At 36.6% G+C, this 24,386-nt stretch overlaps 1 protein-coding gene and 2 long non-coding RNA genes across 3 annotated transcripts; 1 reads left to right on the top strand and 2 right to left on the bottom strand.

The window, feature by feature from the left end:
• Window positions 1–69: 69 nt before the first annotated feature.
• On the bottom strand, window positions 70–3,196 carry LOC146905542 (YTH domain-containing protein ECT1-like). The gene is made up of 5 exons (XM_085729556.1): window positions 2,150–3,196; window positions 1,252–1,776; window positions 792–1,004; window positions 498–686; window positions 70–422 (listed from the first exon to the last, which is right to left on the bottom strand). The coding sequence occupies exons 2-5, from the start codon at window positions 1,552–1,554 to the stop codon at window positions 297–299; spliced, it is 831 nt and encodes a 276-aa protein (XP_085585682.1). The 5' UTR covers window positions 1,555–1,776; window positions 2,150–3,196; the 3' UTR covers window positions 70–296.
• A 12,600-nt stretch (window positions 3,197–15,796) lies between these two features.
• Window positions 15,797–16,585, bottom strand: LOC146905541 (uncharacterized). Its single transcript, XR_015020280.1, has 2 exons — window positions 16,320–16,585; window positions 15,797–16,161 (listed from the first exon to the last, which is right to left on the bottom strand). It is a non-coding gene; the product is annotated as an uncharacterized LOC146905541 (long non-coding RNA).
• A 40-nt stretch (window positions 16,586–16,625) lies between these two features.
• LOC146905540 (uncharacterized) lies at window positions 16,626–20,597 on the top strand. Its single transcript, XR_015020281.1, has 2 exons — window positions 16,626–16,764; window positions 19,109–20,597. It is a non-coding gene; the product is annotated as an uncharacterized LOC146905540 (long non-coding RNA).
• The last annotated feature ends 3,789 nt before the right edge of the window (window positions 20,598–24,386 follow it).

The following is a 24,386-nucleotide window of genomic DNA, read 5'->3' as shown; positions in this document are numbered from 1 at the left end:
ACCCAAATATATATGATCTTATCAATACATTAGTAAAAATGTGATAAAATATAGCGACTCTAGTAAAAATGATGTAAAAATCTCATCAACACATTGTTGAAATTCAAATGCCTCGTGATCTTAAGGATAAATTATCAGAATCAGATAACAGCCAAACATGTGGGAGCTCTATAAATAGCCAAACTACAAAGTCTGCTTCTCTAAAATGGCTACATATATAGATAAAGTAAATTAAATTATCAAAAAATTTGGTCAACCTTTTTTTGGTATTTTCTTGATCTTTGTGGTTAATCTGATTATCTAAAGCCATGTCTTCCAGAGGGAGTGAGAGAGAGATTCTTTGTTAGTTTGATCAGTGTCTCATGATTGGTGGTACTACTTGATTGCATATCTGTTTTCGTCTCTCTTGCCTTCACAGTGTTCTGCAGAAAATCAATATAAGAACACATAAAAGAAGAACAAAGTTACAGCATGCAAGAAATCAAAATAGAACTTACATGGTAACTATCACGGTAACTATCATTATTGTACACTTCATGCGTCGGGCCTGTATGCTGCTCGGTAATCCTCTGGGAACGAAATAACTTCTCTCGATTCTCATAGAAATCAAAATCATCCAATAGAGATGTCTTGGCCTGATAACTTTTGAATATTTTCAGCATTTCCAGACCCTCTTTTAGTCCAATCTGCAAACAAGAGTGTCGAACATAAATTTAGTTACGCGACAACTATATCCCTCGGACTCTATAAAAGATGAAATATGTTAACAGCATATCAAAAGTAAGAATTACCTCTTGTGTGTCCCTACTGAAAGTTACACACCTGTTGTCATTGTTTTTAAGGATGATATGTCGAAACAGGCAGTTGGGAACATCTTTTATTATATGCCACTTAATTGGGAAGAATCCGTTGTATTTGTCAAGTTTCCAAAACTTCATGTCTTTTTTGAAGTCCACCGGCCCTAGCATCTCTGCTACTCCAACAAATTGCCCACTTGCATTTACCTGATTAATGACAACAAATATTTTTGACGACATGAACCACTAGTTCTTAAATGTAGGAAGGAACTTGATTTTCGCCAATCATCGACACTATATTATAAAGAATGTTCATCTTCTTCAAATTAGATTTTGAAGAAGAAAAAAAAACGGAAGATACCTCCAACAATATATCAATATTTTAAGTTTCTATAATGCCATCTTGTTTTAAAGATATGGCAAGCGAAAACTTGGAGAAACGATTTGAACTCACCGAGAAGAAGAGGAAGATTGGGCACTGTGTGCCTATCTCACTTGATTTAGCTTCTGCGTTTTGGAATGCAGCGTTCAACTTCTTATTTCCATGTGGAGTGCTTGTCCAAACATCATATTTTATTCCCTTTTGAATGTCATCTTCATTGAAAGATTTAATCATATAAAATTTAGCAGTTTCATATTTAGTTTGGAAATCTGGAAGGTTATATCGATCTCTGCATACTGTGAATGCAAACTCATCCTTAACAACTGATGATTCCGGGTTGGAATTGTTTTGATGAAACCGAGGACCCCGAGTCATTTCTTTTGACACTTCAGATTCTCCACTTCTAAATTTTTCACTAAACAAAACTTTATCATTAGATACTATACCATTTGGTCTGTAGTTAGTAGAGGCACTTGGCCTGTAATTAGTATTGTGAAAGACACGGCTTCTTGGGTTGGCAAATGCTGAAGCATTTCGTGTTTGGTTGTAGGTTCTTCGAGGGTCGGCTGCTGTAAAATTAGAATGGAAACGAGGAGCCTGCAAAATAACACATTCACTTGAGCAAAACATTATAGTTCTATAGAAAAGCCATCACACCTAAACAATGCAGTTTGAAAAATGATATGTATCAATAAACAACTATAAGGTCTAAAAATGACTTGTATGAGTTCACCATGATGTAACAAAATCAGTTTCATCTTGATAACTACAAACAGAAGATCCACCAAACCTAAACAATGCATTTTGTAATCTGGAACAACAATGATATTTCAATCGGAAATATTCGAAATACTTATATCCTTAAGAGATGAAGGGATCTAAGATAAAATTTTGAGAGAGAAATAGAAAGAGACATCCAAATTCATAGAGAAAGAGTCAAGAAAGTTTCCAGTAGGCAGTCATCGCATACCACATCTGCCTTGTTCTGCTGCTGACTATGATTTGTAGTTGCTGTTTGAATAGATTGAGCTATATCACATGGTTAAGACAATAATTAGACCATAAGAAAAACATAAAAATAAGTCCAATAAAAGAGAAACTAATTAAAACCACATTGAAGGGTCTACTCTATATGATTGCATTCATTCAACCATTTCAGACAAATGAAAGATTTACCCTTCTTCTTCCACTCCTAAATGAGCGTTCAAATAAAAAAAATGTTGTGTAATTAATAGAAGTTATTTATGTTATTTGTGTATAACAATGTTGTACAAATCAAGAGTCTAAATAAGACTGGAAGGGCATGAAAGATAGTAACTTGAGGATGGTAGCAAGGATTGCAAGGATTGCAAGAGAATTCCATCCTTTCAGGCTTCATGCTTGAAAGTCATATGGGGTCTATGGAGTCGGCCCATATCCTCCTCATAATCGCCTAAGCCTAATGGCCGAACTTAAGAACACATCATCCGAGACCTATACACTCCTAAATTGGGGAACAAGGTAAAGTCGCCTAAAATCCTCCTATATATAGGGATTACTAGCCAACCCTATTCTCATACACAACACACAATGACTAGTGAACGACTCATCGTTGGCTAGGTCTCATATTTTTACCAAGAACAATATGCATACAAATAATCTCTCCGTTTCAAAATCAATGTCGTTTAAGATTTTTCTACTATCATAAATACTAAGTAATGTTTTTGGCGTAGTCAATATAATATTTAAGACATGGTAACATGAAAAAAAATAACAAAACTGAACATAACATAAACATACATCTAAAACAAGACTTGATAAAGTGACACTAACTGTGTAGCAGAGGGAGAATCATATATGATGAAAATGACATTTACATGAGAACTTTAAACTAAGCTGATAACATAAATTCATAAATTACTCAAAATTTGAAAGAAACAAAAAAAAAAAAAACAACTAAGAATCAAATTTATAACAACAATTCTAGGAACTTTGATACATTTACAGAACCTTGGGAAGACCTAGACGGAACTTGTTTAGGACGAGATGCACTGCTTGAAGCCATCTAGACAAGAATAGAACAAAGGGTTTTGTTAACTGAACAAATGTGGCACGCGAGGAAGAAAGAAAGAAACAAGGTTCCGTTTTCTATTATCTTTTACGTTTAGAACATGGGTATTTTCCAAACCAGGCCCGAACAGGTTTAATTGAAATAATTGAAAAAAAGTAGGGTTTCTAAAAAAGAAAAAAAAACCCGATTAAACGGGGATCACAATCCCCGTTATTTTATACGATCTCGTGGTGATCCTACATGGACCGAGATTGCCGACTTTCATACAGTTTTGCCATTGTTTTGCATCTTTTCTCTTAATTATTGTTCGAACGGTTTAGATTAACTAGGTTACAAAATCATTCTAAACAATCTCAACTTTACATTTCTGATCAGACTGTCCTGATCTGACACCATATACTATAGTTCTTTTTGAGCAAGCCTCCATATACTATAACGCTGCATGAATGTAGGTTCTTAGATTGTAGGACCGTGCGATCCCATAATTATACTTGTGATAGTCAAAATGAGTCCCGCTAGGGTGCTTAGATATATGGACGGATGAAGTACTTAGTGTAAAAATTTGCAAGTCTTTTTCAAAACTCAAAAGAATGAAGAGAACACAACACTTGTATTATACCGAATCAACTATATAAGTTCTCACATCGACTCCCTTCATAAGATGAGTCATCACAAAAAGTAATACATCCCAATATATTCTTTTAAACTTAATCCTAATACCTTGCCAAATGACAAGTTTCGATTGATAAAGGAGCATGATCAAGCTCAAAACAACATCTTAGACATCCATTCCCTTTTGTAACACTCATACTATATGAAGGAATTCGATGTGAAAACCTATATAGTTGATTCGGCATAATACAAATTGTGTTCTCTTCATTCTTGTAAGTTTTAATAGAGACTTGCAAACCTTTACGCTAACTATAACACACTTGAATGCCAACATCTTCAGAAAATTAACAAGAATTAAACTAAAATCCAACAAAATAATGACACAACATAATAATACTACCTAAACATCTTCGTCTGTCCGAATAAAACTCTTGAGAATATCTTCAGGCGATCTCAGCAACGAAGCATCCATCTCGTTCGTCGGGAATATGTTGCGCTGACCAAATATCGAGAACATGCTCTTCACGTCTTCGTCGTCGTTCGTTAACTCCAGTCGACTGAACGTTATTCTCCCCTCTTTGAACGATGGACATCGGATAATCTTCTAACTGATGTTTCATCCAGAGTAGTTGTGTGCAACAACTTACAACTGAGATGTATTCTGCTTTTGCTATTGACAAAGCAATAGTTGCTTGTCTTTTGCTAGCCCGGGATATCAGATTCTCACTAAGAAACTGATAGTTTCCACTGGTTGATTTTCTTTCAATCCTATCACCAGCATAATCAGCATCACAGAATCCAACTAACTTATAATTTAAGGATTTCTTATAAAGGAGTCCAAGATTAGTTGTTCCTTTCAAATATCTAAAGATTCTCTTAACAACAGTTAAATGAGATTCTCTAGGATCTGATTGAAACCTTGCACACAAGCATACACTCAATACAATATCATGTCTTGATGTAGTCAGGTATACTAAAGAACCTATCATACCTCTGAATAGCTTCTGATCTACCTTAGTTCCAGTATCTTCTTTGCTTAAGGTTCGTGTTGGATGCATTAAAGTGTTCATCTCTTTACATAAACATAAACTCCATCTTTGCATTGGTTTATTTGAATTCCAAGAAAGAACGTCAATTCTCCCATCATGCTCATTTCAAACTCATCATGCATTAACTTAGAAAATTATTTGCAAAGAGATGCATTAGTAGAACCAAATATTATATCATCAAAATAGATTTGCACAACTAAGATGTCTTTCTCAAGTGTCCTTCTGAAAAGTGTTGTATTAACCTGACCTCTTTTGAATTCATTTTCAAGTTAGAAATTACTTAGTTTATCATACCAAGCTCTGGGAGCTTGTTTCAGACCACATAGTGATTTCTTAAGTTTATAAACATAATTAGGATGTTTTAAATCCTCAAAACCTGGAGGTTGTTTGACATACACTTCCTCAGAGATCACACCATTGAGAAATGCACTCTTAACATCCATCTGATATAATATAATGCCATGATTAACTGCACATGATAGAAGTAACCTGATTGCTTCCAATCTTGCAACTGGAGCAAATGTTTCAGTATAATATATGCCCTCTTGTTGACTACATCCTTGTTCAACAAGTCTAGCTTTGTTTCTGACAACTTCACCTTGTTCATTAAGCTTGTGTCTGAACACCCATTTTGTTCCAATAATGTTCTTATGATCAGGTTTAGCTACCAGATCCCACATATCATTCCTTTGAAATTGATTGAGTTGTTCTTGCATAGCTACTATCCATCCATCATCTGAAAGTGCTTCATCAACAATAGCAGGTTCTATCATTGATAATAATCCCAACATAGAATGTTCTTGTCTGAAGAATGATCTTGTCCTCGTAGGGCTATCTTTGTTTCCAATGATTAGATCCTCTAGATGTGAAGACTTGTACTTGTAAGTATTTATGGATTGAGTAGCTTGTTGTGAACCATCTTGAGCTTCATTAGAAGCTTCTTCAACTTGAGCGTCTGGAATGGGTTCGGCTTCTGGACTTTCATCAGATTATGGAGTCTGATCAGGTTCTGAAGGTTCTTCAGACACCTGTATATCTGCAAAACTTTCAACTAGCTCTGGAATTTCACTTTCAGACTCCTTGTCATCAAATTTGATGTGCATTGATTCTTCAACACATTGTGTTTCTGAATTATACACTCTGAATGACTTGGATCTTTCAAAGTAACCAAAAAAGATTCCTCTTTGAGCCTTGACATCAAATTTCTTTAGATAGATGATGACATGCTGTCATTACGTAATTTTTAGGACTTATTTTGGTAAATTTGATAGAGTTTTGATGCAACTAGAAGGATCCAGAAGTGTTAAAGAGCAAGAAAATCCAAAGAGCTTAAAACCACAAAATGCGGCACGATTGGCTACATCGTGACGCGATTATATGAGCAGGGAGGAATTGTTTTCAGTTGCTTAAAATCGTGGCGCGATTGCTGGAAGCGTGTCACGATTGTGAAGAAGGATCTAGAAGGACTTGAGGTTTTACTAGAATCGTGACGCGATTTGATACAGGCGTGGCGCGATTGCTCACTCAGGAAAATATTTCCTATTTAAACAGAAGTCAGTTTAAGAAACAAGGGTTACGTTTTTGGAGAGCTAAAGTGCGATTTTGACACCCAGAAGACTGCAGAGTAGGCGATTTCATCATCTCTAATCCAGTTTATGTATGTTTTAATTCTTCCATTGATTATGCTATTTGTAAACTCAATTATGAGTAGCTAAATCTCTCAGAGATTAGGTCCGAGATGAATCTATGTAACCCTAATTGATCCATGTTGTTGTGAAACTCTATTTATTATGAATGACAATCTAGTTTTTATTTAATTCAATTGTTATTAATGCTTTTTATATCTTGATCACATATAAACCTAGTGAGATTGAATGACTACTGACCATAGCTTTCAACTTAGACCTAATTGAATTGTTCTAATAAACAGGGTTAGTCTAGGAATGGATAATCGTTTGTTAGTGATATTAGGTTAACGTGCTTAAACCTTCGAAGATTATTAGACCACCTAAGAAATTAGGGGCTTTAGTTTAAGAAGAGGGTCCTAACTCAAGGGATTGATTAGGACTAATTTGTTAATTATTGATAGAGGTTTGGCAAGTGCACCAAATACTATCGAAGTAGTAAAAATATCGATCCCACGAGGACTGTTTTTAACTTCAACAATTCAACTTTGTTATATAATTAGGATGTATAAAATTTATTTTGTTTTGCCACTAGGCAGTAGATTTGGTTTGATTTTAATTAAATCAAGAAACAGAAATAAAGTTGATTAAGAAAATATGGAGAGAGAGATGAGATCAGGTCTGTCGAATCCTCTATGTTTCCCCTAATTGGTTACTGCACCTATTATTACTAATGATTCTCTAGTTTCATGATAGTTAACAAATTAGCCCTAATCAATCCCTTGAGTTAGGACCCTCTTTTTAAACTACAGCCCCTAATTCCTTAGGTGGTCTAATAATCATCAAAGGTTTAAGCACGTTAACCTAATATCACTAACAAACGATTATCCATTCCTAGACTAACCATGTTTATTAGAACAATTCAATTAGGTCTAAGTCGAAAGCTATGGTCAGTAGTCATTCGTTCTCACAAAATCATGTTTATATTTGATCAGGATATAAAAAGCATTAAGAACAATTGAATTGAATGAAAACTAGAATATCATTAATAAGTAATAGAGTTTCACAGCAACATGTATCAATTAGGGTTACATAGATTCATCTCTGACCTAATCTCTGAGAGATTTAGCTACTCATAATCGAGTTTACAAATAGCATAATCAATGAAATAATTAAAACATACATGAATTGGTAAAAGGATGAAGAAATCGCCCTTCTAGCCGTCTCTGATGTCTCAAAATCGCACTTTGCTCTCCAAAATCGTAACCCTTGTTCTTCAGATTGAGTGCAATATTTATAGAAGTCATGGGCCTGACCCATCAAAATCGCGCCGCGCCATGTATATAGGCGTGCCGCGATTTCCTCTTTACAGGAAGTGTGTAATTTTGCTTCAAAAATCGCAGCACGGCTTGAAATTGGTGTGGCGCGATTTCCTTCGAACAGACTTCAAATTTTAAGCTTTTTGCACTCCAGAACAGTATAAATTGCATGAGAACTCTATCAAAATGTCACAATAAGTCCCTAATATTACGTAATGACAGGATGTCATCACAACCCCAAACTTAAACCATTCCTTGTCCTCAAGGAATTTGCTTGCAACAGTGACAAACGACAGTAAAATAACAGTTACCTGACAAAACGATAGTACCCAAAAGTTCATTCTCCTTCTAGCTAAAGATGAGCTAGTTTGACTTGTTTGCATCCACCAATTCACAACTCCTCGCATCAAATTGAAACAGGGTTCTACCAGTCGACATGCAGGTCTACATATTACCATACGCTTGAAAAGTTTCTAAACATCAATCAAAGTCAATATCATTACACACTTTTGAGGTCTTTAGGGTTATAACGGGGCTTAGGTGAAAGGTGGGATATATTTGGATAAGTAGGCTACACAAAATTTGAGTTAGGCATTCCTACGGAAGTTAAAGCACAAAATTCAATCCTTCATTCATTCACCTTGTGGAAATACAATCAATGCAAAGGTACTAGAGAATATTTTTAACATTTAGGGACTCTCGAGTTTGAAGTTACTCGGATTTTCAATGTTTTGTCCCTTTTTCATCATTCAATTTCTCTTTTTTTTTTTTGATACACCATTTTTGTGTATATTTTGCATGACAATTTCATAATTCTTTTCATTTTTGTTCTCTTATTCTCTAGTACCCCCACCCCAAACTTATTTGGTTGCAAATTCCAATAGCAACCCCAAACTTAATCTTTAGCAACATTCTACAATGCCTTAACTCAGAAAATACATTAAGGGACAAGTCCTAAAAGTCTCTAGGCTTGTAATGTAGTTTGTCACCGAACAAAAAGTTCTAATCCTACCGGCTCACAATTGGTTAAGAAAGGATAAATTTAACAAATTAAAACAGGGTAGGCTTCAAAAAGGCTCACAGGACCAAGCACTTTTGCCTCAGTGTGTAATTGACAAAGACCAATCAATAATAGAGAAACAATGCAAGTTCTAGAAATGTAGTTGCATGGAAAACTAATCTAAATATAAGTAAATTTTAAAACAAATTTGGCAATGAACCTTATGGCTGAGATTTCTGGGAGTATGTGACTACCTAGCAACGCCGTACACTTCGCCTTTGAATCAAGTCACCCCTCCTTTAGAACTTTTGGAATACCGTTTCATCGAACAACTGTTACTAAACTGGAATAGGTCACATGAAACAAAACAAATTCATTAATAATAAACAAGTGCAGGAGCAATTACAATAGGGAAATAAGTTCAATGGACTTCGACATAAAAAAGAAAATAAAGAAAATACATCAAAAGAAAAATGACTGAAAATAAAATACAAAGCAGAAAATGCTAATCCATCAGTAGATCAGCCCATGTTCACATCATCATGGTAACATCTCAGCATAGGTAAGCATCCGGGACTTTTTCCAAGTCGACCCAGGCCTACACATCGTGGTAATGATGTCATCAAATGTATCCTCTGTCATACCAAATCTCTCCCTCCTCAGTTTCTCAACCCAACACTCCTCCGGCGGTTGAACATTCAGCCATTCATTAAGCGCTTCAGGGCTGAAATCAATGGTCTTGCCCCAAACAAAAGATTGAAAGGGTGTATCAGAAACCCGTGCATTTGCAAAGAATTCAACGATCACGGTTTTGTTGTTCGCTTCTTCGATCACCTCATTCAACTTCGTCCACCCTCTCCTTCGTAATTCAGCCTCAAAGAACGGATACTTAACAAGCCTTGTGAAGTCAAACTTTCTCTCCCCCACAACTTCAAAACTTTTCATGGATTGGTGGAACTCTTGGGCTAGGTCATTGATGAAATGGATGGCGTTTTCGGGTGGTTCGGATGCGGCACGAGGGCGTTTGGATTTGCTTGTGGATGGTTTTGGGTTGGTGGTTTTCTTTGAGCGGGTGTTTCTTTGGTTTGAGGCCATTTGTGGTTTAGGAAGATGGTGAAAGGGAAGTTTTGTGAAGTTTGGGAAAGTTGGGAATGATAGTGGTTTGATGGTGGTTTGGATTGATGAATTGATGATAGGATTATGGGTAGATGATGTTTAGGAAGTGAAAAAGATGATGATAATGAAGGAATTTCGTGGTTAGGTTTCTAGGGAAATTTTGACAGAGTAACGGTAGGAAAATGGGAATGGGAAGAATGGTGGAAAAGGCTGGTTTTATAGGTCTGTTTGGTGAAAATCGCGGCACGCCAAAATGCAAGGCGCGGCGCGATTTTGTTAAAACAGGGAAAATGCTTTTCTGTTCCTCAAAATCGCGGCACGCCAAAATACACAGAGCGGCGCGATTTTGATGAAACAGGGAGTGTGTTTTGCTTCCTCAGGCCAAAATTTTTTGTTTTCTTGAAAAATGCCTGAGTTCATTGAATTTTTGAAAAACTTTTGAGGAGAGAATTATGCAAGACATCAGTGCCTTGCATGATTTTCTTGGCAAGAGGTATATTTTGAACAAATTTTTAAACTTTCCTACCTTGTATTAAAAGAAAAGAAAAATATTTTTGTGTTTTTGTTTTTGTTTTTGTTTTTTTTTTTTTTTTTTTTGAAAGCAATAAAATCATACCTGAAAATTAAACAGTGGGTTGCCTCCCACCCAGCGCTTTCTTTTACGTCATTGAGCTTGACATTTCAACCACTGTTAGGGTGGCAAATATGTCAAAAAGAACACATCATCCTTCTTCTTCCTCTTGTTTGGTAGGAATTCCATGAATTTGTAACAAAGAAGTAGATGCTCCCATGCACTCACAGTTAAACCTTTGGAATTTAAGCTCTCCCACCTTAGAGAAGGACATGCATCCATTTGCACACGAGTGATTTCCTTAACCCCTGTTTGTTCAGACTTCGGAAAAATGTCAGCACTCCTCACTTTTGGATTTTCTTCCACCACAACCTTGTGACACTCAATCTCCATCTGAACCAGCTTCCTCTAAGACTCATGTGCTTTCTCAACAAGATCACCACACTGAACATCAAACTTTTCAAATAAAACTTGATTTGACACCAAGAAATCATCTAAAATATTCTGAAGTTGAGTATTGTAATCGATGTTGATCACCTCTTTCTTCCCTTCACCATCACTACCTGGTTGATTCGCCTCATAATGACCACAACTCGAGATTTTGTTGTCCAAAATTTTGATCTTAAAAATAGCATATATTTTTCATACTGCAACTTAGCAATCTCTTCGGTGTCATAGAGGAGTAACCTGTCTATCATAGCTGCAAAACTTGGATAAACTTTTCAGTAGCACAGACAATGAGAAGAAAACAAAGAACATAATATTTTTTTTTAATAATATATATATATACAAAAATATAAATGACTGAAATCCTAAATAAAAACAAAATTACCAAATTGAAATGACTTAACAGTCCCCGGCAACGGCGCCAAAAACTTGATAGAGGTTTGGCAAGTGCACCAAATACTATCGAAGTAGTAAAAATATCGATCCCACGAGGACTGTTTTTAACTTCAACAATTCAACTTTGTTATATAATTAGGATGTATAAAATTTATTTTGTTTTGCCACTAGGCAGTAGATTTGGTTTGATTTTAATTAAATCAAGAAACAGAAATAAAGTTGATTAAGAAAATATGGAGAGAGAGATGAGATCAGGTCTGTCGAATCCTCTATGTTTCCCCTAATTGGTTACTGCACCTATTATTACTAATGATTCTCTAGTTTCACGATAGTTAACAAATTAGCCCTAATCAATCCCTTGAGTTAGGACCCTATTTTTAAACTACAGCCCCTAATTCCTTAGGTGGTCTAATAATCATCAAAGGTTTAAGCACGTTAACCTAATATCACTAACAAACGATTATCCATTCCTAGACTAACCATGTTTATTAGAACAATTCAATTAGGTCTAAGTCGAAAGCTATGGTCAGTAGTCATTCGTTCTCACAAAATCATGTTTATATTTGATCAGGATATAAAAAGCATTAAGAACAATTGAATTGAATGAAAACTAGAATATCATTAATAAGTAATAGAGTTTCACAGCAACATGTATCAATTAGGGTTACATAGATTCATCTCTGACCTAATCTCTGAGAGATTTAGCTACTCATAATCGAGTTTACAAATAGCATAATCAATGAAATAATTAAACATACATGAATTGGTAAAAGGATGAAGAAATCGCCCTTCTAGCCGTCTCTGATGTCTCAAAATCGCACTTTGCTCTCCAAAATCGTAACCCTTGTTCTTCAGATTGAGTGCAGTATTTATAGAAGTCATGGGCCTGACCCATCAAAATCGCGCCGCGCCATGTATATAGGCGTGCCGCGATTTCCTCTTTACAGGAAGTGTGTAATTTTGCTTCAAAAATCGCAGCACGGCTTGAAATTGGCGTGGCGCGATTTCCTTCGAACAGACTTCAAATTTTAAGCTTTTTGCACTCCAGAACAGTATAAATTGCATGAGAACTCTATCAAAATGTCACAATAAGTCCCTAATATTACGTAATGAATTATCGTGAAACTAGAGTATCATTCATAAGAATAGGTGCAGTATACCAGTTAGGGAAACATTAGAGGATTCGACATACCTGATCTCATCTCTCTCCATATTTTCTTAATCAATCTTTATTTTCTGTTACTTGTTTTCATAAAATCAAACCAAATCTACTGCCTAGTGGCAAAACAAAATAACTTTATACATCCTAAGTTCCGACGTGATTGAATTATTGAGATTATAAACAGTCCTCGTGGGATCGATATTTTTACTACTTCGATAGTATTTGGTGCACTTGCCAAAGATCTATCAATAGACCTTATTATTTAGAATGTAACAAGTACATCCAAATTGATGAAAGTAAGAGATATTAGGTTTTCTTCCTTTAAAGAGTTCATATGTTGTTTTGTCCAATATAAGTCTGATATAGATTCTATTTTGAACATAACATGTTGTTTTTACTACTTCTGCCTAGAAATGTTTAGCCAAATTGTTTTTATGAATCATGGTTCTAGCCATTTCTTGTAAGGATCTATTCTTTCTTTCTACTACCCCATTTTGTTGTGGAATACTAGGAGAAGAGAATTCATGCACAATTCCATGTTTTTCACAAAAGATTCAAATGGCTCATTTTCAAATGTACTTTTAAAATTTTCAATTCCTTTTCAGACTCTATTTAAGTGCAGAAGTTACTAAGCACATTATATGCATCATCTTTAGTTCTAAGAAACTTAACCCGAGTCCATCTACTGTAATCATCAACAATGACTAATACATATTTACTTCCATAAATGGATGCAGTGCTAACTGATACAAATAAATAAATATGAAGAAGTTCTAAGGGTCTAGAAGTAGAAACAATGTCTTTAGATTTAAAAGATGATTTAACAAATTTTCCCTTCTGACATGCACGACAAAGTGCATCTGAATGTTAGTCAATGTCTGGTAAGCCTTTAACTAGTTGTAACTTACTAAGCTTAGAGATTAATCTCCAGTTAACATGTCCCAACCTTCTGTTCCACAACCATTTCTTATCATTCACTGATAGAAGACTAACTACCTTCTGATCAGCCAGTTTTGAAAAATTAATTTTATAGACATTATTTTTACTTTTTCCCTTGAACACTATGGATTTATCATTTTGATTGATTACTGTGCAGTTGCTCTTATCAAACATCACATCATAATCACTATCACAAAACTGACTAATGCTAAGTAGGTTATGTCTAAGTCCATCAACAAACAACACATTATTAATAGAGGTAGAAGAGTTACCAATAGTTCCTATACCAAAGATTTTGCCATTCTGGTTTCCTCCAAATCCCACAGTTCCTCCCTCTTTCATTGTTAGGGTTAGGAACATAGACCTTTCTCCTGTCATGTGTCGTGAGCAGCCATTGTCCATGTACTATGACCTCTAATTTTCCTTTCCTCTTAAGCATATCTGCAACATCACAAAATCAAGACTTAGGTACACATATCTTTATGGGTCCTTTAGGGTTAGTCCTGAAAGATTTACTCTTCTTTTGTGCCTTGTGCTTGAAGTTAAGTATCTTATGTTCATTCAAGACTTTAGGTTTAGCACCATCTGGTCTTGAATCCCATGAAGCTACAATTTTTTTACTCCTCTGAAGCTTAGGCTTTAAGACTCCAGACTCTAAGTTCTTCAGAACATGAATTTTAGCTTCTGGTCTCTTCAGAATCTGAAACTTTGGAGTCTTAGATCAGAGTTAGTCACAACCTTAGACTCAAGATTCTTTGACATTGAAATGTTCACTGTCTTAAAATCAGAAGCTTCAGGTTGTACCTGGATCACAACTTCAGATTCAATAGCTTCAGGCACAAAATAAGTTTCCAAAAATTCCTAAATGCTTTCAAAACATGAATTAAGACCGATTCCATTAGGTATCCCTTATGAAAAACCAAGTCCCCTACCATTGTTCTGATATATGATATAAATCATAGAAGCTACTTTTCTTCTATCTATTCCTGACATGATAAAATCCTCAAGAACAATTTCTTGTTTACTTAAACGTCTCTCATTACACTTATCATTGAGTTTGATAATAAGAGATTTGAGTTTAGCTTCATAGTTTCTGACAATGAAGTTAGAAGTCTCATTCTCTTTTTCTGACTCTTCTAGATCCAAAAGAGTTTGTACATGTTGTTTCTCTAAATCAACATATTTTTCTTTTAAATCTTTCAACTCATTGGATCTGTTTTCAAAGTGTGTGAGAAGCTCTTTAAGAGACTCAATAAGTTCAGCTCTGGGAATCTTATAGTATACCTCATTTTCATCTTCAGAGTCTATTTTAAGTTTTGCATCTAAAGCCTCTGTAGCTACTAACCCCACATCCACATTTCCTTCATCTTCAGCTTCATCCTTATCAGACCCTGAATCATTGTCTAAATCTTCCCAAGTACCCATCAGACTCTGCTTGATATGTCTTCTAAACTTGTTGGATTTGAAGGTTGGTTTCTTTAATTTTTCCTTTGATTTCTCTTTCTGCAAATCAGGACAATCAGCAATGAAGTGTCCAGGTTTCTTGCAGTTGACTTGTTTTTCTCAGATCTTTTTCTGTTACACTGTTATGTGGTAAGACAATAGAACCAGAGCTCTGGTACCAACTGAAGGTGAGAAAACACAAGAAGGGGGGTTGAATTGTGTTAGCTTTTTCTTCTTTTTAAATTAAGTCCAAAGTCCAGAGTCTGATAGAGTTCAGATTCTAGAGCAATGTTCAGAGTCTAATGCATCGGATATATATATATATATATATATATATATATATATATATATATATATATATATATATATATATAGAGAGAGAGAGAGAGAGAGAGAGAGAGAGAGTGAGAGAGAAGAGAAAAACACAAGCAATTATAAAGGTTCCTTCCACAATCCGGAAGTAGTCCTGTCCCCCTTGCACTTCCAATAGGAGTTCACTAAAATCAATATCTGATTACAAATGCTCAAGCACACAAGCAAGAGACTTTAAATACTCAAGCACACATGCAAGAGATTTCCTATGCTCAAGCACAAAAGCAATAGACTTCTAAACAAACACAATTACACAGAAAAATGTTTGGGTTGAACAATTGATATACAACTAGTGGTGTTCAAAATACAAATCAGATAAGACTCTTATGTCATACCCCAATTTTTGACCTAAGGATCCCACATTCAAAATACAAATTAAGTCTTTGACTTCTCGGTGAAAAATTCGGCAGAGAGGTATTTTAAAATACCTCATTTTTCGTTCGAGTCGGACCCTCTTCCCTTTTTAATTTTATTTTTTTAATTTTTAATTTTTAATTTTTAATTTCAATTTTCATCTTTATTTTTTTTTAATCAATTAATTTTAATTAGTCAATTTTTGTTCAATTAATTTTAATTAGTCTACTTTTATTTTAATTAGTCATTCATTTCTTTTTTAAATTAATTACTACTTCTTTTTTCAAGATAAGTCAAAAATCCAAAAAATATGCATAGTTATCTCTTCTTTATTGTTGTTATTTAATTTTTATTATGTGATAAGTCCCAAAGGAGAATTCCAAAGCCTATCTGAAAGCAACAACTCACGCCAATTTGCAAGTCTTTCTTCAGGAGCAAGAACACGCTCCCATCATCCCAATCCGAGCCAATTTTTCTGCATTCCTTAACAAACCCTAACCCTGATCCTTGTCACTATAAAACCAAAGCTGCAAATGAACAGAAGGAGGCCAATTTCAACGCACAAATTTGGGAGCCGAAATTCACAATCAAAAAACCTACAACTCATAAACCTGCACACACACACGGATACAACCCAAAATTCACAAAAAGCCAAAAATGCACAAGCAAAGTTCATCATAATCACCATCGATCTTCAACAGCAATTTTTCATCAATTAAAAAACCTGCACAATTCCAATCCACAACAGTCATAACACACACCAGTAATCACCATCGAAACCTAACACCAGACCAATCTCCAAAACCACTGTCGAATCTATCACAACCGTTCCACAACAATATAAAATCACCAACACAACCGTTTGTTTCCTCAATAACACCACATACACCAGAGGCAACTTTCGATCCCAACCATAAGCAATTTTCGATCCAAACATTCACAAATCCGTCGAGTTCGAGTCACGCAGCCGACAAGGGGTCCTGCACAACGAACCAGAACCTACAAGGACGAACCTGTCGTGAATCAACGAAGCAGTAAAGCTGAAGCCGCTTTTGAACCGCAAACCAAAGCCGTTCCAGAACCCGACGTCAACATCCCAATCGGACTCAAATCAAAGATCCAGCGAAAAGGTAGTATTGCTTTTCTATTTTGTTTGGATCGTAGATATTGTTTGTGAATCTTGAATCAAAAAATAAGAAACTGAAGAAACTGAAGGGAGTAGGAGAATAAGTATAACTGGATAGTGTATAAAGGTAGGCATAGAAATTGAAAATTAAAAAAAAAAAAGGGAAGAACACGTTGGTGTTCTTATGGCCATAGGAAGAGAATTAGAGAGGGAAGAGAGAACCGTAAAAGAAAAAGAGAAGAAGAGAGAGGGTTACGTGAAGATGAAGTGAAATGGGTGTTAAACCCTCTTTTATACCCATGACCCGACCCAACGTCCAAACCGGTTCAAACCGACCCATAAACCAACCCAAACTCATTCCCTAAAGCCCAACGCCCTTTGCAGCATTCTGGGCCCAGTTTCCTTTTTTTATTTTTCACACCCCTAACCTTATGTTTGGACCCCCTGCTGTATTTTTATATTTCTTGCACACATCTTTATTTTTTTTTCCTTAAGCACTTTATTTTTTCTTTCTCATACATATTTTAGAATTAGGTTCATTATTCTGCATTTCGTTTCCATATTTGCTTTTACATCATTTATTTTTAGTGCACATGACTTAGAATGTACATATAGGTTTAATGTAAATAATTCATGCATTTTAGTTTAGTTTAGCATTGCACATTTTAATTTAGTTTTTTGTATATAACTTAGAATGTGATTAGGCTTTAATGTAATTTAATTTATTTTGTGCGTGGAACTTAGAATGTAAATATAGGCTTAATGTAATTTATTTATTTTCTTGCAGACCATAGAATGTATTAATAGGTTTTTTGTAATAGCTTAGGTGCATGTGTGCGTGAGTGGGTGTATGTTTACTTTTATGCTTGGTAGTTTAGGTAAAGAGTCCTTGTGGTGGTCCAACGCCACCATGGGTCCCTACGCTTTTATTTCTTTATGCTCCGTTAGTTTAATTTCATTCCATTTATTCAAAAAAACAACAAAAACATGCAAATAACAAAATCACAAAAATATTTTCTTAAATAAACCTTGATCCTAAATCAAGTGACGTCTTTTTTTATTTTCTTTTCTTAATCAAATATCAATCAATTTAAATTTTATTTTAAGTCCTTTTTTTTAATATTAAAAAATACAAACCAATTTCATTTTGCCACTTGGCTTTTATTTTAAAACCTTTTTCAAAAAAAACATCAAAAAAACTCAACCAATCAAACGTCAAATTTCTACCCCGAACTACGTGATTTTGATCCTTCACGGGTACGTAGGCAAAGGACTCGTCCTCTCAAATCAAATTAAAATCAACTCTTTTTTTCTTTTCTTCATTTTATTCACCATTTATGTACATCTCATTATTTTCTTTCAAAGCAAGTTTATAGCACATTAATTAAATGAAACCAAGAGGTTCCCGTAGAGTACTACGGACATAAAGGGTGCTAACACCTTCCCTTTATGTAAATAACCCCCGAACCCTAAATCTTTTCAAAATGGGGTGTTTGAACTTTTTTCCCCTTTTTCTTAAAAATTAAATGTTCAGTCGTGAAATAATTTAGTGAGTCAAAAGCTAATCAAATAGCCTTGATCTCCGAAAAATGACGCGATAGAAATGGCGACTTCACTGGGGACCCCCCCTAAGAAGGTTGAGCCTAACTTGGCTTTATTTTACTTTTGTGCTATAACTTGCTTAAAAAAAATCAAAAATAAAAGATGGAAATACGTGTATATATGCTCCCTCTTCTTTCTTCTTTCTAACGAGAGTGGTGAGATAAGTCCATTACCCAGACTTGAGAGAAACATTAAGATAGGATGGTGGTATAATCATAGTGCCTTGCCAAGAGTGAATTTTGGTTCGTGACACATGTGATAACCCCACTCAACTGAGGGATCTTGGAAGTATACTATGTTGGCATGAGTATTCGTGTTTGGCATGTTATTTTCAAGTGACTGTTGAAAGTTGAGGACCTTTAGTTACCCTTAACCCCTCTTGGCCTTTTAGGACGTGGTGCGGTGGCTAATCATGAGTAATCTTGGTTTAGTTGACACGCGATACCACACTCAGACGAGACTTTCTTACGAACATTGTTGGATCGGAAGTATTTTCATAACCCGATAGTGTTCGGGAGTGGTTGATAACTCTGGGAACTTGGTAGAACCCGTGATACAGGTACATTTGAAAACCATAGTCCTTACCAAATGGCGTTGTTACCCTTAACTCCAACATTGTGGACCTAACCTCACTATGTTTTCTCCGTATTTTAGCATAATCATGCATTCATTCATAAAACTTTTCTTTTTCATCATCAAAATGTCGAAGGACTTATATGAAATTTTTTCTTTTGTAAACATCGTAGATGGAAATTCCTACAAGAAACACTAGGAAGTATACTTTCCAGAAGCCAGATGTGGCTAAATTAAGGGAGCTAGGGAGGAAGGTAGCTAGTCAAGATGATTTTCGCGAACTTTATGGGAAACTGCTGGATATCCTCAAGGTAGATGTTGCAAAAGGCGTCTTGGAGACTTTGGTTCAATTTTATGACCGTCATTGTCACTGTTTTACTTTCCCAGACTATCTGCTTGTCCCTACACTAGAAGAGTACTCTCATTTGATCGGTATAACCGTGCTTAACAAAGTACCTTTCAGCGGCCTTGAACCCAATCCTAAAGCCTCAACCATTGCTAAATCCCACCATCTTGAAGCCTCCATTGTAAGAGATAATCTTATTGTCCAAACCAAAGGGGGTCCCTCAGGTTTCTCCACCGATTTCCTTTACGATCAAGCCTCCATTTTTGAGAAGTCTGGCGCCAACCATGCCTTTTACTCGGTCTTAGCCCTACTTATCTATGGTCTTGTGCTTTTCCCGAACATTCCTAATTTTGTCGACATCCGTGCCATCCATGTTTTTCTTACCAAAAACCCCGTCCCTACTCTTCTAGCAAACACCTACCATTCCATCCATGATCGAACTCTTGCAACTCGTGGAGCTATCCTTTGTTGTGCACCTTTACTCTACAAATGGTTCGTCTCTCATCTACCGGGATGACGGGACAGTCATTATCAGGTGTGGTGACTATCCCAATGTACCTCTCATTGGTATGGAAGGAGGAATTAGCTACAATCCCGTCCTTGCCCGACATCAATTGGGATACCCAATGAAAACACAACCAAGTAACCTTGCTTTAACCAATGAGTTCTACTACAATGACAGTAATCACCTAGGTAAAAGGGAGGAATTTGTGCAAGCTTGGCGGAGTATTCACAGACTTAACAGGAACCAACTGGGAAAAAGGGACAATTTTCTACATGGATCTTACATTCAGTGGGTCATCAGTAAAGCTATCCATAATCAGATGCCTTACACGGTACCGAGGCTCGTATCCGCAACAATTCCATCTTCATCTTTACCTTTACCCTCTAAGACTCTGGGAGAGCACCAGGAACAATTGGATGATAGAGTCTGAGAAATTGCCACTTGGAAAAGAAGATATGATGAGGCTATGCTCATGGTAGAAGAAAGAGATGAAGAAATTAGAAGACAGAGAAGTAAGCTCCTCAAGAAAGAACGTCAATTGATTGAGAAAGACGCTCAGATCCAAGCTCAAAGTACGAAGCTTGCACAATTTATTAGTAAGAAGGAGTGTATGGATTTTTTCGCAGGAGCGCACCCAGACTTCGAGGAGTAGTCTACAACAGGAGCTCAAGAGTTCCCCAGTTGTTTCACCACTTTATGTTATTTCCTAGCTTTTTGTGATGTACTTTGGAGTCTATCCCGTGGCTCAGTTTTGTTAAAAGGGAATTATCTCGTACTTTAATTATTCAATGAAATTTTTCATTATAATGTTTACAAATTTTCTTTTTATAAGTCCTCCGATAAATGAAAATGTGTCTATTTTTGCATAACATCATGCATCATTTTGCATTTCATAGTCTTAAATCTAGAGTCTCACACCAAATTTCTTTTCCATAAAAGGTCAATCTGTTTCAAAAGTGGTTCGACTGTCCTCGTCTAAAGTCGACTCGCACCAACAACACTCGTGCAAACAAAAGAGAGGTGTGGACAAGAGATCACAACGCTCTAGGCCGAGTCAAAGCACCCGCAGTTCCAGCAGGGGCCCGAACGCCAACATCAACAACAGCCTCGATAACAGGCTTCAAAGATGCAGTTTGACCCAATCCCAATGACGTATGTGGAGCTGCTTCCCATCTTGCTCATGAAGAACCTTGTCAAAACTAGAAAGCCTCCTCGAGTGCCTAACGAGTTGCCGGTTGGGTATCAACCTGACCTCTCATGTGCCTTTCATCAAGGGGCACCCGGCCATGACATCGAGCACTGTTTATCTTTGAAGATTGAAGTCCAGAAGCTGATTGAAGCCAATATGTTGCTCTTTGAAGGTTGAATTCGGATGTGCAAATTAATCCACTGCCAAATTATATTGCCTAATATTGTGACACATGGAGTGGACAGCTGCAATTGGGTCATTTTGATGTTCCTCCTACTGCTTATTTGTTCAAATAATGTTTGCTTGTTTCTTTTCGCTTTTCAAAAATCCTTTCGTCCCGCCCGAGACGAAAGTGAACTTGTGTAGGGCTTTTTGCTTCATGTATTTTCCATCATTAATAAAAAGGTCGTTTTGATCCCGACCTTGTTTTAGTTTGTGCTTTTTTCTGTAAAAATGGTAATACAAAAAAACCAAAAAATAAAATAAATTTCATTCTCTAAATATCAGCATAATCATAACTTTTACTTACTTGTCAAAATCAATAATCAAATCATGCATTAATAAACCCGTTGAACACATTAACCATGTACTCTCTTCCGACTTTGAGTTCCCTGTGTCCGAAGCTGAAGAAGAGAATGAGGAGACTCTCGCATATTGGGGCATCTTAGCCGTCGAAGCTTCAATCAAAAATCAAGAGATTGTCCAGAAGATGGCAGTCATTTACAAAGACAGGCATGAGATGTTACCGTTACCTTACGTGGGTATCATGCTTCAACAGGGGCAACCCCCCCCCCTTCCCCAATATGCAACATGGAGGTCGTGCTTTCCGTGGAGGTCGAAGTCCCTTCGATAGGAGTTCTGCTAAAGTCCAAGCTTGATCGAATATAAATGCATGACGATCTTGTACAAATATATCAAAAGAGGTTTGAAACATGCTTCTAACAAAAAGGTTCGTCCCCGCGAATTTCAAGAAGGAGACTTCATGCCTAAAAAGGCACTATTTTTCAACCAGACTCCAGGGGCAAGTGGATGCTTAACTATGAAGGCCCATGCACAATGACTTTCGCAACTACGGATGGTGACAAACTCACGCGATCTATAAACGCTGATGCAGTCAAGAAATACTCTGTAAAAAAAAAGCTCAATAAGTCGCAAACCTAAAAAGGCGACTTAGGCAAAAATGAGCGTCTCGGTGGACTGAAAACCCGAAAGGGCGGTCCAGGCAAAAGTTAGAGACATGAACAAAAATGATTATCCTGATAGATTGAAACCCAAAAGGGCGATCTATGCAAAAATTAAGGATCATGACAAGTAACTGCATCAGCCAGCACAGTCCTCTTGGGGCATTCAGTCGTCAAAAGAACCTCCAATTCGAAGCATCTGCAGATCAAAGACTCAGAACTGGGGCATTCAAAGTTGTCAGGGAGTATAACGGTTAGTGTGTTCAATGTACCCTTCCCATTATATTTACCATTTTCCAAAATTTTCAAAGATCCGTGGAACCATGCCATTGGCAAGTCACCACTGAATTCATCAAATTTGAGCCTGTGCCCATTTATTTGGAACTCTCGCTTATTCTACTTGCAAAATGTCTTCTATTTTTGATGGCAATACTTGAAGGAAAAAAATTTCAAAATACAAAACATTTTTTTTTACATCTTTTGAAAAGTGTGAACAACAAACACACTCTCTTTGAACTCGTGAGTAGTTGAAGCGAACATCAACATTCGCCTCGAGAACGGTTACACTCCAAAAGAGAAACATGACTAAGCACCATGAAGAGGACCTCTGCTTCGAGCAAGATGCCTTCACAATCAAAAATATATATACAAAAAAAGAAATACAAAAATAAATGCTCGCTAAGTTGAAAACCTGAAAAGGCGGCTTAGGCAATAGAGAGCGTCCAGGTGGACTGAAAACCCGAAAGCGCGGTCCGGGCAAAAATTAGGGGCACAAAAAAAAAAGAAATGTATTCCCGGTGGACTGAAAACCCGAAAGGGCGGTCCAGGGCAAAAGTTAGGGATTTTCAAAACAAAAAAAACATAAAAAAAAAAACATGACTGTTGAAGCATGCCAGGGGAAAAGCACACTGCGTCGGTTCACAAATGGCGACTTCTTCTAGACTTTTGGTTAAACAATGGGCTCTCTCCCCAAGAGGCATCAGTTGCTACCTTGTGCCAGGTTTTACACCACCAACGGCTCAATTTGTTCACAATAATATCATCTCCAATAAAGTTTGCCGAGTGTTTGTACTGCGATGTCAGCCCGCCTCCCATCTTACCCGTCATGTCTCGTTTCATCGAGTTACCCGTCGTATGCCGTTTATACAGTCGTACAAGTTACATCCATACATTCATACATCCATTTACACAATCGTACATTCATACATTAATACTTTCACATATGCATACACAACATATACACAATACCAATTCGTATATGGTTGCATCAGTCACCCAGAGTCATGCTCGATCGTGTCATTTCAGTTTGGTTTCTACTTATCATTGTGTCAAGCCGCAAATTTCTACAAATGAACATCTTGCATTTACCTTCTTATCATCAAAAGTGTCATCCCAAGTGTATCTGGTCCAGAGATGTCACTCATTATAAGCCCGGTGGATTCCGGCGAACTCTTACCAAGCCCGGTGGATTTCGGCAAACTTTTTATGAAGCCGAGTGGATTCTCGCAAACCTTATCAAAAGCCGAGTGGATTCTCTCAAAAGCCGAGTGGATTCTCGCAAATGGTCATCCTGTTTCAAGCTGCCAGTCCTAAACAACGGACCGCTTGAGTCTAGTTTTTATCTTGTTTCAAGCTGCCAGTCCCAAACAACAGACCGCTTGAGTTTATCTTGTTTCAAGCTTCCAGTCCCAAACAACGGACCACTTAAGTTTATCTTGTTTCAAGCTGCCAGTCCTAAACAACGGACCGCTTGAGTCTACTTTTTATCTTGTTTCAAGCTGCCAGTCCAAAACAACGGACCGCTCGAGTCTACTTCTTGTTTCAAGCTGCCAGTTCTAAACAACGGACCGCTTGAGTTTACCTTTCAATTGTTTCAAGCTACCAGCTACTAGTCCCAAACAACGGACCGCTAGGGTTTTCCTTTTTATCTTGTTTAAAGCTGTCAGTACACAACGGACCGCTTGGGTTTACCTTTTCATCTTATTTCAAGCTGCCAGTCCTAAACAACGGACCGCTTGAGTTTATCTTATTTCAAGCTGCTAGTCCTAGACAACGGACCGCTTGAGTTTACCTTTTGTCTTGTTTCAAGATGCTAGTCCTAAACAACAGACCGCTTGAGTTTATCTTGTTTCAAGCTGCCAGTCCCAAACAACGGACCGCTTGACTTTACCTTTTATGTTGTTTCAAGCTGCCAGTCCTAAACAACGAACCGCTTGAGTTTACCTTTCAT

This window comes from Medicago sativa, chromosome 7, assembly GCF_051527215.1.
Source record: "Medicago sativa cultivar Bolivia chromosome 7, Bolivia_mono, whole genome shotgun sequence".
Lineage (NCBI taxonomy): Eukaryota > Viridiplantae > Streptophyta > Magnoliopsida > Fabales > Fabaceae > Medicago > Medicago sativa.
Note: the sequence above shows the minus strand (reverse complement) of the source record. Positions and strands in the feature narration are given on the sequence as shown.

Excerpts from the sequence above, each read along its gene's own strand:
- LOC146905542 (XM_085729556.1), bottom strand. The coding sequence starts at position 1,554 with ATGACTCGGGGTCCTCGGTTTCATCAAAACAATTCCAACCCGGAATCA. Across the intron at positions 1,005-1,251 it reads CAATCTTCCTCTTCTTCTCG|GTAAATGCAAGTGGGCAATT; the intron begins GTGAGTTCAAAT and ends GTCATTAATCAG. Across the intron at positions 687-791 it reads TCAGTAGGGACACACAAGAG|ATTGGACTAAAAGAGGGTCT; the intron begins GTAATTCTTACT and ends TCTTGTTTGCAG.